This window comes from Heteronotia binoei, chromosome 2 (assembly GCF_032191835.1).
Source record: "Heteronotia binoei isolate CCM8104 ecotype False Entrance Well chromosome 2, APGP_CSIRO_Hbin_v1, whole genome shotgun sequence".
In the NCBI taxonomy this organism is placed as follows: Eukaryota; Metazoa; Chordata; class Lepidosauria; order Squamata; family Gekkonidae; genus Heteronotia; species Heteronotia binoei.
The window spans coordinates 98569054-98586529 of NC_083224.1; the positions used below are offsets into that span (position 1 = coordinate 98569054).

Consider the following 17476-nt stretch of genomic DNA (forward strand, 5'->3'; position numbering starts at 1 on the left):
GAGATGGATACAGGTAGGAAAGCTATGCAATGGTCCATAATGGGGCAGGGGTGGAAGACAGGAAGGAAAAGGCTGCTACACACCATCAGGAGGTACCCGCCTGCAACACGGATGATGCTCACATCTGAGAAGGATTTCATGATGTCGTTGAGCGTGGTGGTGGAGAAGGCATGAATAGTCTGGGAGGAATTTGCAGGGAGGGATTCCTGGGCCAACTGGGAAGAAACAAGGCATGTGAGATAGCTGGGTGAGGAGCATCATAATCTAAACAGCTTTGCTTCCATTCATACATCAGTCCTTCTTACATAAATGCACAACATCAGCTTACAGGACTACCATAACACTGCCAACTGTATACTCTCCTGAAAAATCCACTTATAAATACCTGGTTGCCCTACAAACCAATCCAATTACAATAAACACTGATTCCACTCACAAGAACTGACTGTATCTAAACAACCTCCTAGGAAGCATCCTCTCTCTACTGTTCAAAAGATATCCCTCCCCCCGCAGCACACTGCTCCCATCCAGCCATATCACTGTGCAGGTTCTACTCAAGTTCATGAGACCTCTTTATGCTAGCTTGTAAGAATGGGCTTTCCTCATTGATGCAGTGTCAGCAGGCCAAAGAATCCTAAGATGCCAAAGAGTTCCTATTGTCATGATGCACCAAAGTTCTGTACTGTGTGTCTAACTGATCCACCCACCCCAAGTTTGGGGAAACTCCCCTATTCTTCCAATGGAAAAAGTCCTCAGAAGCAGACATGTTTACAAATGATATTCCCCCTCTCTAATTCTCGTACTCTCCATCCCCATTTCATATACTTGCTCTGCCCATCCATGGACCTTTGTTCTGCACCTCTTTCTGGAACCCTCCCTTCCAAAGTCGCCTCTGTCCACACATTTGCTCTGTCACCCATGTACATGGTCTCCAACTCTTCACATCTCCCTTGCACCAAGCAGTCCCCATGCTGGTGCCATAGCCTAATCTGCCACTCCTCATCTCTTCTCACCTCAACAAATTCCCGCTGCCAGGCTTCCAGGACAGCAGCTGCTTTCTCCTCATTCCAGTTGATGTCATGTATCTCATAATCATCCCGGTAGTGCTCAAAAAGCTGGCGTGGGCTCATCAACAGGAACATGCTCTGCAAGGCTTCAGCTCTAGAGAGGGAGGGAGGGAAGCTGGCTCAGAGAAACCTTCACTTGCACACAGTGCAGGTAAGGGAAAGGACACTGGACTCCTTTTAACTCTAAATATAAGATTTGAGGACCCACTGTCTTCCTAGTGATCTAGATCAAAGCTAGAAGCCCTGGTTTCCAGCTTCCTTCAGTGTTCATTCACAATTTTATTTATTTACATGGTTTATTTATTTACTTCATTTGTTCTTTGACTTTATCCCCAATGGGGATGCAAAGCAGCTCACATTGTTCTCCATTTTATCCTCACAACAACCCTTTAAGGAAGGTTAGGCTGAGAGAGTGCGACTGGCCCAAGGTCACCTAGTGAGCTTCCATGACATGAGTGGGCATTTGAACCCAGATACTAATCCAGCACTCTTAACCCCTGCACTACGCTGGCTCACAAATGATTGACAAGCCCATTTTCAAGGCTCTTGCAGATATTTTTCTTCCTAGCTAAATGTGCATAAAATGGACCAAGAGTTGGATCTATCAGCTGCCATAGAAATAAACTGAGCTGTGCTATGCACAGTAGGAGAAAAGCCACATGGCTTACTGCAATCAGGCCTGTAGTCTGTGCTGGTAGCAACTAATTTGCACATTTGGTTCACCCCATGCACATTCAACCTGTGCAAGAAGTATACATGTACTATAAAAGCAGCCCCCCAAGTGGTTCCGGTGCAAAAATTCTTGCAAGCAGCTAGAAATGGCTAGATACAGTAACATTGTAAGAGTCAAGCATGTCTCATACTTGCTTCTGAATTTTCCAACGTTACACATATGAGCATCATGAGGCGAAGAACATCAGGAGCAATCCTTAACCAGTGCTTATTCCCAGCCCTATCCCCAGCCTCATTTTCCATTGCTTTGCCAGTTTCTGCAACTCTTTGCCATGCTGAGCATGAAAAATTCAAAGGATACTCCCATGCATGATAATTCCCTCCTGGCAGGAACAGTGTGGTGTAAGAAAACTCTATGATACTATTTCCATCAATGTGCAGAATGTACCTCACCATATGGTGAATTACAGTAACCTGTATCACAGTTGAGCAAAGGTCCATCACAGTACAGCACAGAGCAGATGTATCCAGTTCCAAAATCCACACTAGTATAAGCACATTTGAGCATCTCTCTAGGATCAGGGAGGTGGGTTGCTACAAGCCAGCCTCTGTTCTGTGGGATGGCACACACATCAACTGGAAGGCAAGGAAGTAACTTCAGGACTCAAGGGGTGACAACAGTCAGAGTTGCAGGGATCAGTTGATGCTAGGGTTAGGGCATGGGCATGGATCTAGCCTCCTCAAAATATGAATCTCAGGAGCATCAAATTATAAGCTGGTTTAGGATGCAGTTCATCACCAGCCCCAATAATGGAAAATAGGAATTAGAGTCCAGTCTGTTCCCAGAAGCCATACCTCCATCTTCTCAAATAAAACTCAAGGCTAATCATTTTGTCTGCCATCTTTAATTGCCCAACTTGCAGAGAAATGCCATCCACCCTGCCTGAAGAACCCTTCAGCTATCTGGGGTTATTCATGGTCAGAGACCTCTGTTGGGCATGGAGTTTCAGTCAGTTCCACATCCACACTTACCTCAGTAGTTTGCCCTGGAAATCCTTCATTGTCCCTCCCAGGATCAGCTCCTCTTGCCAGTGCATATATTTCTGAGAGAAGCCACGGCAGCCACCTGTGAGCTCAGAGGGAATGTCTGGTGCCTGGGGAGTGGAGCAAGAGGAAGCAACTGTAAGATGACAGCATCTTACAGCATCTGAGGACTGTAGCACTCTGCACACTTCAGCATCCTAGCTACTGTACCAGTATGTACATTTATGGCAAAAAAGGATAGAAATCATTGTTCAGCATAAACAATTTGCTTTAGACTTTAGATGAGCTGGTCAATAAAACAAAACCCAAAGGATCATATAGGAGAGTTGCACAGTTACAGCCAGCCACACCCCTTCAAGTGATGGGCATTCAGCTTAAAATTCAAAGGACACTCCCATACATGATAATACCCTCCTGACAGGAACAGTCTGGTGTAAGAAAACTGTATGATACTGTCTCCATCAATGTGTAGAATGTACCTCACCATATGATGAATTACAGTAACCTGTATCGCAGTGTACTCATTCACAATGAGGAAGAGCTTGAGGTTCTTTCTGGAGATGATACATTCTGCCCTCTGCTCTGAAAATTCAAATCTGGCAATCATGAGCTCTGTTTCAACTTAAGTGATTCTGGCCATTGGGAAACCAAAATATGGTTATTTTTAAAAGAAAGGCAGGATACACATTTTCAAAAGAAAGTGGTAACAACTGCCCAGCAGAAATGTGCTGGTAGAAGAGTCAGACGTTTTCACCTCCACTCCCCATTCTCACTGCAGTCCCCTGACACAAGTGGCTGTGTTAAAAAGTAAACACACAGGGTCCTGGGGGTAATCAAGCTCAAGCAAAGGAAACCCCCAGTAAACAGTACATTACAGTCTTCACTAATAATTTACCATGTAATAGTATATAATAATATCAAACAGACCCTTCTCATACAATATCAAAGTATACAGTAAGCAATGAACTTTCAATAGTACAAATAGAAATAACACACAACAAAAAATATACAAACATACTCCCAAGTCCATACTTCCGTAAGTCAAAACTGCTCTCCAAAATTCTATTACAAATTCTCCAGGTAGCTATATGGAGAATGCCATGTTTGCTGAGAAAGACATAGGATGGTCATTTAAAAGTTACTTGAGGCCTGGGTGCTCCATTCTTAGAGGATTTTTTTCTCATCTATGTTTAAAATGTTGCATTAAGTGGATATTGCTCTGTGAGAGAAGCTCAGCTGTGGACCAAGATTCTGAAACTGGACCTTTTGCATCAATTACCAGTAAGCTGAGTAGCACCATCAGAGACTTTTCCATGTAACTATCTGGAGAATTGGTAACAGAATTTTGGAGAGCAGTTTTGACTTATGGAACTATGGACTTGGGAGTATGTTTGTATATTTTTGTCATGTGTTATTTCTAATTGTACTACTGAAAGTTCATTGCTTACTGTGCATTTTGATATTTTGATATTGTATGAGAAGTGTCTGATATTATCATATACTATTACATGGTAAAGTATTAGTGAAGACTGCCATGTACTATTTACTGGGGGTTTCTTTTGCTTGAACATGTGGCTGTATGTCTATGCAAGTCCCTTGACCCCCAGAACCATCTTTTTAGGGGTCAAAAGTGACTGCTATGACAATGATCTGCATCTGGCAGTGCTTTCCACTGGTAGACTGCTGGATACAACTATTATTTTTGCTTGGTCCCAGATAGAAGAACAAGGTTTCCAAGCCTTCTGCCCTAATTATCTATAGAGTTCTGAAGTACTTGTAAAGCACACAATTTCTATGCACAGGCAGCAAACAGAGTTAAAAGAATCTAGGAAATTCTATCTTTTATATAACAGCACTCCATACTGGTTCTGACTAGATCTAGGCATTCTTAGAGAATCAAGCCAAAACAACAAATCAGTTTGGCTGCATCACCCTGCCACATTCAGTTAATTAGTTAGTCTTTAATACAGCAATGCAAACCACATCTATCTAGAAAGATGCAGTCCAACAAACACTCAAAACAATGAGAAAAATCAAAACACTTTTAGATCCAAACACACATCTCTTAAGATATAGCATATCTTCAGCAGCTTCCAAAAGTACACAGGCCATTCTTTTACTACTGTATATATTAACTTTACATAACCTCCTAGCAGTATTTCCATATATTCAGCACCAAGAAAAACAAACATACGTGGACAATGTCAAATGGATGAATGCAAGACAGCCAGTCCTTGATGATATTTACCCACATAAACCAAAAGGCAAAGCCACAGATATCTAATATTCCCTAGCTGTGATATTAGAGAACTATTTTGGTTTGTCAAGGCTGCAGAAGATGAGCAGAAAGGAGTTCCTAGCATTTGGTCAGGGAATTGCATTTGCAGAATCCATTCTGATGGCAAGAGCCAATGATTTTCTGTGTGTGAGCATTATGTGTGTGAGGGCTTGCCCACAGGCACACTGGGTGTTCCCTTCAATCCTAAAGGCAGCTCCTTCCTGCTCCTGTGGTGGCGGCGAGAGAAACTGGATAGCCATAATGATAACAGTCTGGCTTTCAAGCCAGGAAATGTGGAATTATGGCTGCAACCCCATCCTCCCTCTCCCTGTGCCTGCCCTCGGTCATATATGCTGTGTGTGTGCACTGCTCCCTCCCCCTCCTCCTTCCAGGAGCTTCTAAACTGCCATCTGTTCTGGGATACATTCCAAACTATGACCACCTGCTGGCCAGCACTTGCACTGTGTCTGTCTGGATCAGCACTGTCAGTCCAGCCTCAGCCTCCCTGGCCTAGAGCCACACATTCCTGGTCCCCTGCCCTCATGTACACATATAGGGCAAAACTAAGGAAAAGGGGAACCTCACAGATAGTTCTGCCCTTTTGGACCCAATGCCTGAAAGAGATTCCAAGCCCTGACAAGACTGAAGGGCTCAATCCTATTGTTTAGCACAGACGTTACAATCTGCAGAGTCCTGTGGATCTTCTGGTCTACAGTCATTACCCACAGAGCCCAGGTCAGAGAATCCTCTCCACTTTTTGTAGGCAAAATGTTCATTTTTTTTGGCTATATCAGTCTTGCGTCAATGTACTTCATGTGTACCTTGGCTACTGTCTTAAAGCAGAGGCTGTGAATGGTAGAAAAATTGCCTCTTCCTTGTGTAGCCAGTCTGAAGAGCAATTAACAGCACTCTTATAATTTTTGCCTCATTTATCAATGGAATTTCTTGACCCTGATTCACATTTGTCATCTGCTAAATTCTTTGCACAGATGGCAAAGTTTACATTCATTCTGCAAAGTATTCAGAATTCCTAATGAGTGCACTTTGCAATATCACCACTTCTGTTTTTACAGACAGGCTGTTACAGACAGGCTTCAGCAGCTGCCCAGCATATCTTAGCGCAGCTTTTAGTCTCTCATCTAACTTTTTTTTTAACAGGAGGTGCAAAATATCACCTGGATCATTAACAAATATGTTCAAATTGTGCACATTTATAAGAAGTACTTTATGCACTTCAAGCCAGTATTCCAGGCAATATCTTTTCCAGAGATCAAATACATATAGGAGTCAGTAACTTAGATAAAAGGCTTTAGAAACAGATGGAAGGCATCACCCACTGACTCATCCTCTGGTGAAGCATCATGACCAATGTGATACCATTTACGGAGGTGATTTGAGTGCGAATGCACCTCCATATGTTCCACAGCAAGTGAAACAAATGTGCATAGGTATAGACCTATAAAATTGGTGCTCATCTATAAAGCCTGAATGCAGCCATGTACACAGGCAAGTGCAGATACAAGGAATAGAGCCTCAGAGAGAGAATCAGGAACATGAATGCAAAGAGCACATAATGCAGCTAGCGATCCTCTCTCTGTTACTCATGCATGATGGAGCCTCTGATATACATGGAGGTGTTCATAACATAAGTTGTTCACAGACCTCAGAATCTAGATTTTAAAGATGCAAAAATGTTTGCCTAATCATTAATCTGCCCGGAATCCAAGCATGTACACAGGCAAGTGCAGGTACAAGGAATAGAGCCTCAGAGAGAGAATCAGGAACATGAATGCAAAGAGCACATAATGCAGCTAGCGATCCTTTCTCTGTTACTCATGCATAATGGAGCCTCTGATATACATGGAGGTATTCATAACGTAAGTTGTTCACGGACCTCAGAATCTAGATTTTAAAGATGCAAAAATGTTTGCCTAATCATTAATCTGCCCGGAATCCAAGCAGGACAGTTTCTTTGTAACATTACAGTACAAAGCCAACAGCAAAGGGGGAGGGGGGGCGTGATGAATCTGCACAGTTGCTAGAATGTCACCAAAGCAGATCCATCATCAGGAGAGAGGCAGAAGAAAGACAGAGAATGCAAGAGTGAGAGTTTCAATGATCTCATCATACGGATACAAACACAGAAACTCTCAGGTGAGAAGATACTCTCATCCACGTTCACACAAACAGCAGGAGAGGTGACATGCATGCCTTTGCCCCCAAAAGATCTGCATATAGAAACCTGATTCCAGGAGGGACTATACTAGCTTAGCTTTCTCGCTGACATGTTGGCTTTCTATGTCAGGATATTTTTTTCATAAGGAACATTCCATCATGTGAGCCTCACCTATGGTATGAAGCAGTACAGTTGAGATGCAGATTTACTAATTATATGTTGTCTGAGAGAACTAGGCCCCTCTTTACATACACACACACAACATTTAGGAAATATTTCTCATTCAAACTCACTTTTCGGTTCTGGATGTTGGGGGCACTGGCAGGACACTCAGGGTCAAAGGGGTCAAGACAGGGTCGCTCCATATAGGCCTGGCCAACTTCTGCCTTATCTAGCATTTCCTTGAATCCTTCCAGGGAGGCAAACTGACCTAGCTCCTCCATCAATTGAATAGGGTCCAAGTTGGTCCACTGGATATCCCGTCGGCCCCTGTAAAGATACAACAAATGCTTGACATTAATGTTAGGCAGGGGAACTACCCAGATAGCATTGCTTCTTGTTGTTTGTTAGGGTAGTGGCACCTGGTTTGTTGTTGTTTTAAATCACCAACTATTTTGTTCTTCCATCTGAATTTTCTTCTTTTAAAAATGTTGTACTCTCAGGGCAGCTGGCTTCTACCTTTAGTAAAGTATGAGATTAAACTTTAAGAGTTTGTTTTTTTATTATTTGTGTGTTGGTAGGAAGGGTAGTCATTTTTCCCCTGATAGGCTAGTAATTTTGTGAATCTGTTTGCAAGACTGAATCTGGTCCTGCTAATGGACACCATATATTGTGGGAACTCAATCAATTATGATTCCTCTACAAAGAACTAATATAGTTATATTTATGGAGCACATAAGCCATTATCTATTCCTTTGAGTATATGCAAACACCTACATACCATGTCTGGCTCTTAACCACACTATGCAATCTCAATTTGTGCTTCCCTTGCCCTTCTTTCTATACTGATAAGAGAGGGGGGAAATGTAGTGTATGGCTGCTTTCTGCACATGCAAGGCCCTGGCTGTTCCTGCACTGGCTCTATCAAGATGTTACCACAGCGGTGTTAATTGCCCTGACTGACTGCGTAAGGCTTATTTAGAGCTGGGAGGCGTGAGTGAAGTGTTGAGATAGTTCTTCATTCCCTTTGTCCCCATGCATAACAGGATCAAGCATGCTGCTTTCATTTGGCATCTGGTTTGGAGTGCCAGCTCCCAGGGAACCAGACAGTGCATCTTCCAGCACAACTGGAATAGTGTGCACATGTGTGAGAGAACTCTGCGTATGTTCGTGTGTGTATATACAATCTTGAGATCATGTACCGTTAAGGCAGCATGGTATATCTCAAAAGCTGTAGGGAAGTGCCAAACAATGATCAGATATGAGGAAGGAGCACAGTGTACTGTGGACTTGCATGTGGACATATATATATCAGCATATGCTTCTGTTGATCTGTATGATAAGGCGACTGTACACTGCATGTGTTATCTGTTTGCTGTATGTATTATCTTTCTCTCACTACATTGTTATCTATCTATGTAATTCCACCTTTTGACATTATTAGCACACCACATTTAATACTTAGGCTTCTCAGATTTCTCTAATCCTAACTTTGCTTATTGGGTCTTATTCTATTAACTGCACTGATTTACACTGTGTAATCCACCCTGAATTTCAATGAAAAAGACAAACAATAAATAAACATACAAATATCTGCATATAGGAGAACAGATAATAAACTCATTTGGAAGGATGGAAGAAAAGGCATTTTGCGCGTGCTCAAAAAAGGGGTAGCCTTCCAAAATGCAATTGTTTCAATGGGCAAATGTGGAATAATGTAACTCAAGAAGGCCTCAGGCCCATCAATCATATCCTCGGGTAATTAGTACTACATTAAAAACAAAAGATAAAGGTAGTTCCCTGTGCAAGCACCAGTCGTTTTCGACTCTGGGGTGACGTTGCTATCACAACATTTCCACAGCAGACTTTTTACGGGGTGGTTTGCCATTGCCTTCCCCAGTCATCTACACTTTCCCCCCAGCAAGCTGGGTACTCATTTTACTGACTTCAGAAGGCTGGAAGGCTGAGTCAACCTGGAGCCGGCTACCTGAACCAGCTTCCACTGGGATTGAACTCAGGTCGTGAGCAGAGGGCTCCGACTGCAGTACTGCAGCTTTAACACTCTGTGCCATGGGGCTTTACCATTACCATGATCTACTACAACCCTGGAGATTCCCATTCCTTCTCCCCCATCTGATTCACTCCAAATTCTGCCTACCTCCATTCTGAGATAGTAGGTTCCACAGTCCAATTGCCCGCTAAAAAGAAATACATCCTTTGCTCCTGTCCTAGTTTTACTGACAATGACCTAAACTGAGAAAAAGGAGTAACCCAGCAGAATAGGCGTTGGGGACAATGGAGAGAAAGCTTCTGCAAAGTGGTTCAGCATTGTAGAGTGGTTCACCAAAAAGCTGCAACTGTTGCTTTTTCTGTTCCAATTAAGATTTCCTGCAAGATATCCATTACACAGAACACATCTTTCAAGAGTGCTCACTGGATCCCATTAGAGAGATTGCTGTTCTTGGCTCATAACTTTGTTCCAGAAGTAGTTGAGGGCATCATTTTTTAAAAATGGAAGAACTGGTAGAATTTGGTGACATATCAAAATTCTACCAGTATTTGTCAAAGGAGAGGCAACAAGAATACTTTCAAAGACAAGAAAGTAAAACCCCAAAAGTAATACCCATGGGATCTAAAGTTTTCTGATAATAGAGAACTCGATCCTTCAACACAACATTTTCCATGTGCAAATCTGCCTCTTGGCCAGAAAGAGACTGATAGCTATGCCTGGATCCATACCCCTTGGCAAGGTGCAAAGGTTCTGATACTTCCCAGGGAACAAGCAGGCAGAGGAAGTGTTCACACCCAGTATGCTGTAGCTGATCATTAACATTTTACATTAAAAAACAGAAATAAGTAAATAAAATAAATAAATAAAAATAGGGCCAAAATGGTAGCTATAACTCAAACAAATCCTTGCATTTTATGTTATTAAACAATTGCTCTCCAGCAATTCCTTTCTCCGCTGCCTTTCAAAAGCTTCTTCCCCATAAGAATGGAGCCTCTTCTGAACAGCATTTGCTACCTGCAAGCTTTAAATGCTCTAAACCACTTTGAAATATTCCCACTATTCCACCCACCTGACCCCACCATTCATGCACTTGTCCAACTTCATCTTCTCGCCTCCAATGGGGCAATATTTGTGTCCCAATGGCAACAGCAAGAAGGAAGGAAGAACAAGAATAATAAGACAGGAGTTCTAGCATCTGCAGCTTTCAGCATTCTTAGTGTTTAGAGGCTTCAGCAATCTTCCTTCCTGCTCAACAAAATAAAGGTTATTTCTTTACATCTTCTTCCCAGTGGGTGGGGTAGCAGCAGTCCTTCTCAAGCAGGACTGGAACAACTAAATCTTGAACTTCCATGAATGTAACCTCACACAGGTTGACTTGTCCATGTAGGCTCATTCCTGAAAAACAGGAGACTTCTTCTGGGTGTCTGTTCCGACCCTACCCTCAATGGCTGTCAAACCCCTGCAAGCCTCGATGGACAAAGTTTCCCTACAAGGCTTCGCCGGGTGCTCTTTCTAGGGAGCAAATGAGCCTGCAGGGGGCTGTTTCCCGCATAGCTACAAGTTTATTTTATTAACTGAGCCCAGTGAATTTATGAACTAATAAATGGTATGACATTTTCTCTTCAGCATGAATCATAAGCAAAGCCTTGGGTTTCCTTACTGTTTTCTTTTTTAAAGGGAAGGAAAAAGTGAAACTCCCAAGATGAGGAAAGCTGCACCAGGCAGAGAAAATCTTGTCATGCTTGGGACAGAATCACTCCAATCATTCATGAAGGCCCAGGTCCCAAGAAGGTTCCTACTTGCTCGATTCCCACATTCCTAACAGCCCAGCTCCTGCTCCCAAAGAGAGCTTCTTTTATCTGCCGTTTCTTGCTTCACTGAGCCAAGTCGGGCCCTTTTGTTTTTCCATAGATTGCTGCCCTTTGTTCTCCCAAGTTTTCGCTCCCTTTGCATTAAAAGGAGGGAGGGGAAAGAGAGACCCTCAGCTGAACTGAAGCGGAAGCTGGACCTGGAGGAAAGACTCCCCCATTCTAGCCATTCACAAGCAAACTTTGGGATGTGTGTGAAATTTTTGTGGGGTGGGTGATATGAGACATTACTAATAAACACAGAACCCAAGAGACTGGGTGCCTCTAGAGGTAAGAGAAAAAACAAGCAGATTAAATTTGTTTCAGAAGACACTTCAGAAAGAACAAGAAAATCTGACTTCCTTGCCGTGTGCCCTGATTACACATGGACCTGAGTTGTTATGCAAAGTGTATTCTGAAAACCCCACACCTCATCTTTTTTTCATTCTTAAAGAGGCTCAGGAAGACAGGGATAGCACACGCCCCCAAAGCAGCAAACTCTGCACCCAATTGCTTTTTTTAATTATTATTATTTTAAAACTTTTTCATGCTTTGAGGTCAAGGGGAAATCTCCCTGACTGTTCAGTAAATCATCCAACACATAAACCCAACAACCATGCAACTGCAAGGGTATAGGTCTTGTTAAAAACTTTGCATCTTGGATTTGTGTTATCGCTGAGTTCAAGAGGAAACCAATCCATTGAGACTTGATATTAAAATCCTTCCCTTTTTATTTTCAAGAAATCCATTTTCTCCTCCCTCCCTCACTGTCCCCTTTCTCTCAGCAGCAGACTGAATAAAGCTACTATTCCATTTGTTGGACAACTTGGAGCTTTCAAAGTATCATTAGCATGAGAATACATGGTGTTGCCGTTTGCTGACAAAGCATAAGTCTCCAGGGCCCCTTATGGACAAACACACTTGTAAACAGAAAGAATGCTGGCTATTGTTCCTAGCTCTCCTTCCCCCAGTGCCTCCAGAGGGGCTGGTCCCCACATCTTTACCCTCTCTCCTCCACCCCCCATTTTGTACACCTTAATAGAAACATAATTACGAGGCAGCAGGAGCAAAAAAACAAAGCAATTGGTCTGAAAGTAAGAAACTTCAGGGAGGGGCAGACTAGAAGGGAAAGTGTTTTTCCTCTGATTTGGAAGCAAGGCAGAAAGCAAAGAGTGAAGATGTGGATATTTTCACATATTCAGTGGGGTAGGCTGGAGGATGTAACACCCACTGCTTGCGGCAACTCTTTCTTAAATTTGGCCTTGCAGAATGGGAGTGCGGGGTGACTGGCTGGAAGCAGTGTCTCTGGCTACATTATGGAGGGATAGGGAGAAAGGAAAGCTGCAAAGCCATGTCAGAACTTCTACTATTCTGGAGCAGTACCACATGTACCACATCAACCTCCTAGAAAAGATGTCAATGAAAAACTTCTGCTTGAATACAACAGGAGTCATTGTCCCTCATCTCTCTTAAAAATTACCTTGGAGCAATCCAGTTTTATCAGCCTCTCTTTCCTCAAGGAAAGGAAAGGTCCCCTGTGCAAGCACCAGTCGTTTCCGACTCTGGGGTGACGTTGCTTTCACAACATTTCACGGCAGACTTTTTACGGGGTGGTTTGCCATTGCCTTCCCCAGTCATCTATACCAGGGGTGGCCAACGGTAGCTCTCCAGATGTTTTTGCCTACAACTCCCATCAGCCCCAGCCATTGACTATGCATGCTGGCTGGGGCTGATGGGAGTTGTAGGCAACAAACATCTGGAGAGCTACCGTTGGCCACCCCTGATCTACACTTCCCCCCCCAGCAAGCTGGGTACTCATTTTACCGACCTCGAAATGATGGAAGCCTGAGTCAACCTCAAGCCGGCTACCTGAAAACCCAGCTTCCACTGGGATCGAACTCAGGTTGTGAGCAGATCTTAGGATTGCAGTACTGTGGCCTTAACACTCTGCGCCACGGGGCTCTTCTTTCCCCATGCAAACAGTAATACTAAATACATGCTGAAAGTCTGGTAAATTATCTTAAAGGCACTTGGGTAAAAGTAACCTTGTCCAAAAGGGCCAAGAACCCAGATACTCAATAAGGTCCTATTACTATATAAAATGTTGCCAAATGCTTTTTGAAATATATCTCTTAATAGAGCCCTACCTCCAACATCCTCAATTATGGGCTGTAACAACAAAGACCTGCCAAGGCCAACTCAGTCAAACATGAAAGGCACACAGGTTAATCCGGCTCTGACTTCATGGTGGAACAGAACTTTGGCATGGATAATGGAAGGTTAAGATGTCACCACCAGTCTGATTGGATAGGCCACTCAAATTATTTCCCCCACACATAATCCTTAGCATGATTCCCACCTTCTAACCTGCCTCTGTGATGGCAGCCAAGCATTCCTGTCACGTTCAGGTGCCTTTTTCCTCATTGCATGCTGCATAATACACAAGAGTTGATGTACCATAATGACTGAGAACATGAACTATGAGCTGAAAATCCCAAATCAATTTATAAATGAACACAACATGAGACCTTAGGCAAGAGCTTTTCTCTAAGCCTCAGCACTGCTCTCTTTAATGGGGAAATATCACTATTGTTACATCTTACAAGTTTGTTATACAGATTACTGCAATTACACAAGTGAATTGCTTTAGGCATGTGAGGAAAGTGCTATAAATTACTACTACAACTACTACTTCACATCTCATGACTATATAGCTTAGCAGCTATAAGGGCCCCAAAACTGAGGTAAATGGCTGGGGTAGTAGTATATTTGTCCTGCAGAAGAGACAGAGGAGGTAACTAATGACTTCAGGTCTTTCCAGTGGAACTGCACAGGGTCACTGGTAAGCCCCAATTCTTGTGCTGGCCGCTTAAACCATCACAGACACCCTTCTCAAACAAGGTTTGCCTTATAGGACAATCATACCAGGGCAGAAAAATTTGCCAGAAAAGCAGGTACTCACGGAAGGTAAGCAGAACCCCCTTGCAGCTTGGCTCCATCCCAGAAGCAGTCCAATGGAGTTATGATAACACAGGGAAAGAGCTTCTCAATCATCTGGAGATGACAACAGAGAAATAGTCATGAAGAAAAGCCACAAACTCAAATACAACAAGGACCCTTGTCACTCTGGGGGTCCAGGGAGCCAGGAAAGTTATGTGATTTTTTTTCCATTCATTGTTTAAATTATGGTTGTGTGAGGGGAAATTCCAAGGGAATATTTGCCTGGGGAATTCAGTAGTCCTGAATAACTGTGCATAAACTCACTTTCATAGTCCTCTTCATCTCACTGCGACTTTCCTCTTCTTTCACCTACCCAAACCCATGCCTAATTTCACTACTGGCATATCTTCTCTACAAATCTTGTCCTAGTGTAACTCAGTCCTAATTAATAAACATTTTTATAGTCCCCTTTTCTCTTTTTTGCAGTCTTTTGGAGTAGCAAACTGCTCTTGAATCCAAAAAAGCACTACTGCCAATGCAAACTCCTCAATTCAAACAGAGAAGGCCTGGAAACCACATCCTGGCTAAATGAGCTAATCCAGGCAAGTGAAATCTTAATTCTAAGGGTCAAACTACACACGACTCTTGTGTCTGACACAAGGAGGCCACCACTATTTTAAAATATTGCAAGGGCCTGCAGCGTAATGGGACAAGGAGCTCTTGTCCCCTCCTCCTGAATTGTTTAAAGTGCCAAAACAGCTGCAGGGTGGGATAGAGTAGGGGGGCAGTTCTGGCTCTCAAAAAGGATCAGGATTGGGTCCTCACAACAATTTTAAATCTCTTATTTTAGTCTTTAAAATGGCAGTGGTGTCCCCATGTCAAACACAAGGACACAGTCCTCATCTAGATTGGCCCTGAGGGCACCAGCCTAATACAAGGGAGGATTTCCTTGCTAACTAAATGAAAGGATTTGCAGAACAGTCAGCACTGGTCTTCTGTTATCCCAGCATGCAAAGTGGGAATCCCTTATCACCAAAGGGCAGGTTCTCCTGAAAGTGGACAAAGATCAGATGGGCTCCCTCCTCCCCAAGGGCATAGCTAGAAAGGAGATAAAGCCTCAGAGTTAACTGTTATCTCTGCTATGCAAGAATGACTGTTACCAGAGTGAGAAGTGCAACAAAAAAGAATATGTCCACCCAAAAATATGCTTTAGAAAGCTGCTTCATTGTGACAGCATTCCTGTTTTGAAGATTGCATCCTATCCCCGTAGCAACCTGGATATCCTCTCCAGAGCCCACCCCATTCTCCAGCCAATCAGCACATCCCCAGGGAATGAGTATGCTGTCTAACAAATAAAATTTCCCCAGCTGATCCACATGACAGAGGGAGCTTAAACTCTAAAAAACTCATACTCCCTCAAATCTTGTTGGTCTTTAAGGTCCTACTGGTTTCAAAACTACCCCTCTCCCATGGATACTTATGCATTCCTTTCTCTGTATATGTCTACGTGTCCTTGGTGACTCACCCGTGCAATCATCCCATTCTCAATTATGGGGACTCCAGACTTGTAGCAGATTTTGTTGAGATCCCAAGACCTGACAGAAGAAGCAGAAATTAAGAACATCAGGACTTTACAGGAGTCCCTGAAGTGAGGTCTGTATTAGTGAGGTGTTAGATAATACAAGATAGCTAAATGAAACCTCCAGGTACCAAAGCAATGTATCTTTGAATACCAGATGCTGGGTTCAAAAAGTGGGGGAAGGATATCACCTTCATGCCCTTCTTATGAGTGCCCAAAGAAACCTGGCTGGCCACTGTTGGTAACAAAATGCTGGACTAGATGATGTAATCCAACAGGGAAATCTTTATGTTCTTAGTACTTTAGTATTTTCCATTTTTTACTCACTTTCCATACAGTAAGACTTGTACTTTACTAGCAACCAGAGCAGCTTCAAGATGCATTCCTAAGGCCTCTGGGTTCAGGATGTTTTCTCCTTCCTGTTTGGGAGTTTGTATCAGCATCTGGGATGTGTAGAGAGATTCTTCTCCAAGCTTCTCTTTTGTATATCGGAGCTCCTGGCTGACACGGCTGCCCTCTGTAAAGAGAGAAAAAGAGAGACACTAGAGTTACTGTACCTCTCATTTATCTTTGTCCCTTTGGATTGATACCCCAGATCATCACAATAAGAGAAGCCAGAACTGAGAAAGTCTCCATAGGATCATGTCATACACGTTAGTCATCCATTAACACACTTAAAACAGAGCTTTTTTCAATTTATCAAGGTGCTTGAAAGGCTTCATCTCCCCCCTATTTGAAGAAGATTGGACTAACATAGATTAGTTGTTTAATTCAAATGCATACTTACAAAAAGTAAGTCCTATTTTATTCAGTAAGGCTTACTCACAAGTAAGTATGAACAGAATTTTAGCCTAAAAAAATTCTATTAAAAGTTCTGTACCAACCACATTTCTTTTCTTTTACAATTATTTTTATTGTACTATTCATATTAACAAAATATACCAAATGTAAAAACCAATACCAAACAAAAATTAAGGGGAAAAAATGAAAAATATTCCTAGTACTAGATGGAGCCCGACAAGTTGATTTCAAACAGCATAAATAACATATGCACGTAATTGATTTTTTGCTAATCTAATTTGATGGTTTAATTTTTTCCAGCAGCACCTCTCAAAGACAAGTTTTCTTGAGGGGGACAGTGACTCCCATCCACTCCACCCCATGCCCCTACAGACTCCCACTATGCTGTTCTCTGAGGGTCTGCTGATTCCCAGGAACAAAATGAGGCGGTGGGCTCTGTGGTTTGCAGCAGGAGTGAGGAATCAATAGAAAACATCACCCTCTCTTAAGAAAAAATGTTCTTATCAAGACTGTCCACCAAGATACATGATGCTCAGTCACACAGAATTTTTCCTCAGAGTTATGTAGTTATGCAAATACACTTTACAGCAGAAGACATGCATGGAGGAAAGTGGAATCTTTTTAACTCTTCTTCTCTGAAGGGTTTCTGCTAAAAGTTATCCCCCCCTCAGCTGTTTTTCCCCCAAGGGTGACAACTCTTGACAGGCAAGGTGGGGGAGGAAGCACTGTGCAGGATAAGTGATTATTTTTAACAAAAAAAACACTGCAAAGGAAAAGGTTAAGAAGTCCCTCTTCCCAAATACGCATTCTGCTGCAGAGTTTTATTTTAAAAACTGACCACCTTAAAGCATCACTGGAACATCTTGAAGCACCTGAAGACCATTGAAAAACCTGGATGTAAT

At 42.7% G+C, this 17476-nt stretch overlaps 1 protein-coding gene across 1 annotated transcript in view; it reads right to left on the reverse strand.

Moving 5' to 3' along the window:
• PTCH2 (patched 2) overlaps positions 1 to 17476 on the reverse strand; it is a 74054-nt gene that overhangs the window by 18787 nt on the left and 37791 nt on the right. The window contains exons 3-9 of the mRNA XM_060231726.1: positions 16101 to 16290; positions 15720 to 15789; positions 14217 to 14308; positions 7531 to 7726; positions 2772 to 2893; positions 1014 to 1161; positions 84 to 215 (exon numbers count right to left, since the gene is read on the reverse strand). Coding sequence (XP_060087709.1) covers positions 84 to 215; positions 1014 to 1161; positions 2772 to 2893; positions 7531 to 7726; positions 14217 to 14308; positions 15720 to 15789; positions 16101 to 16290 — 950 coding nt within the window. The remainder of the gene's footprint in view (positions 1 to 83; positions 216 to 1013; positions 1162 to 2771; positions 2894 to 7530; positions 7727 to 14216; positions 14309 to 15719; positions 15790 to 16100; positions 16291 to 17476) is intronic.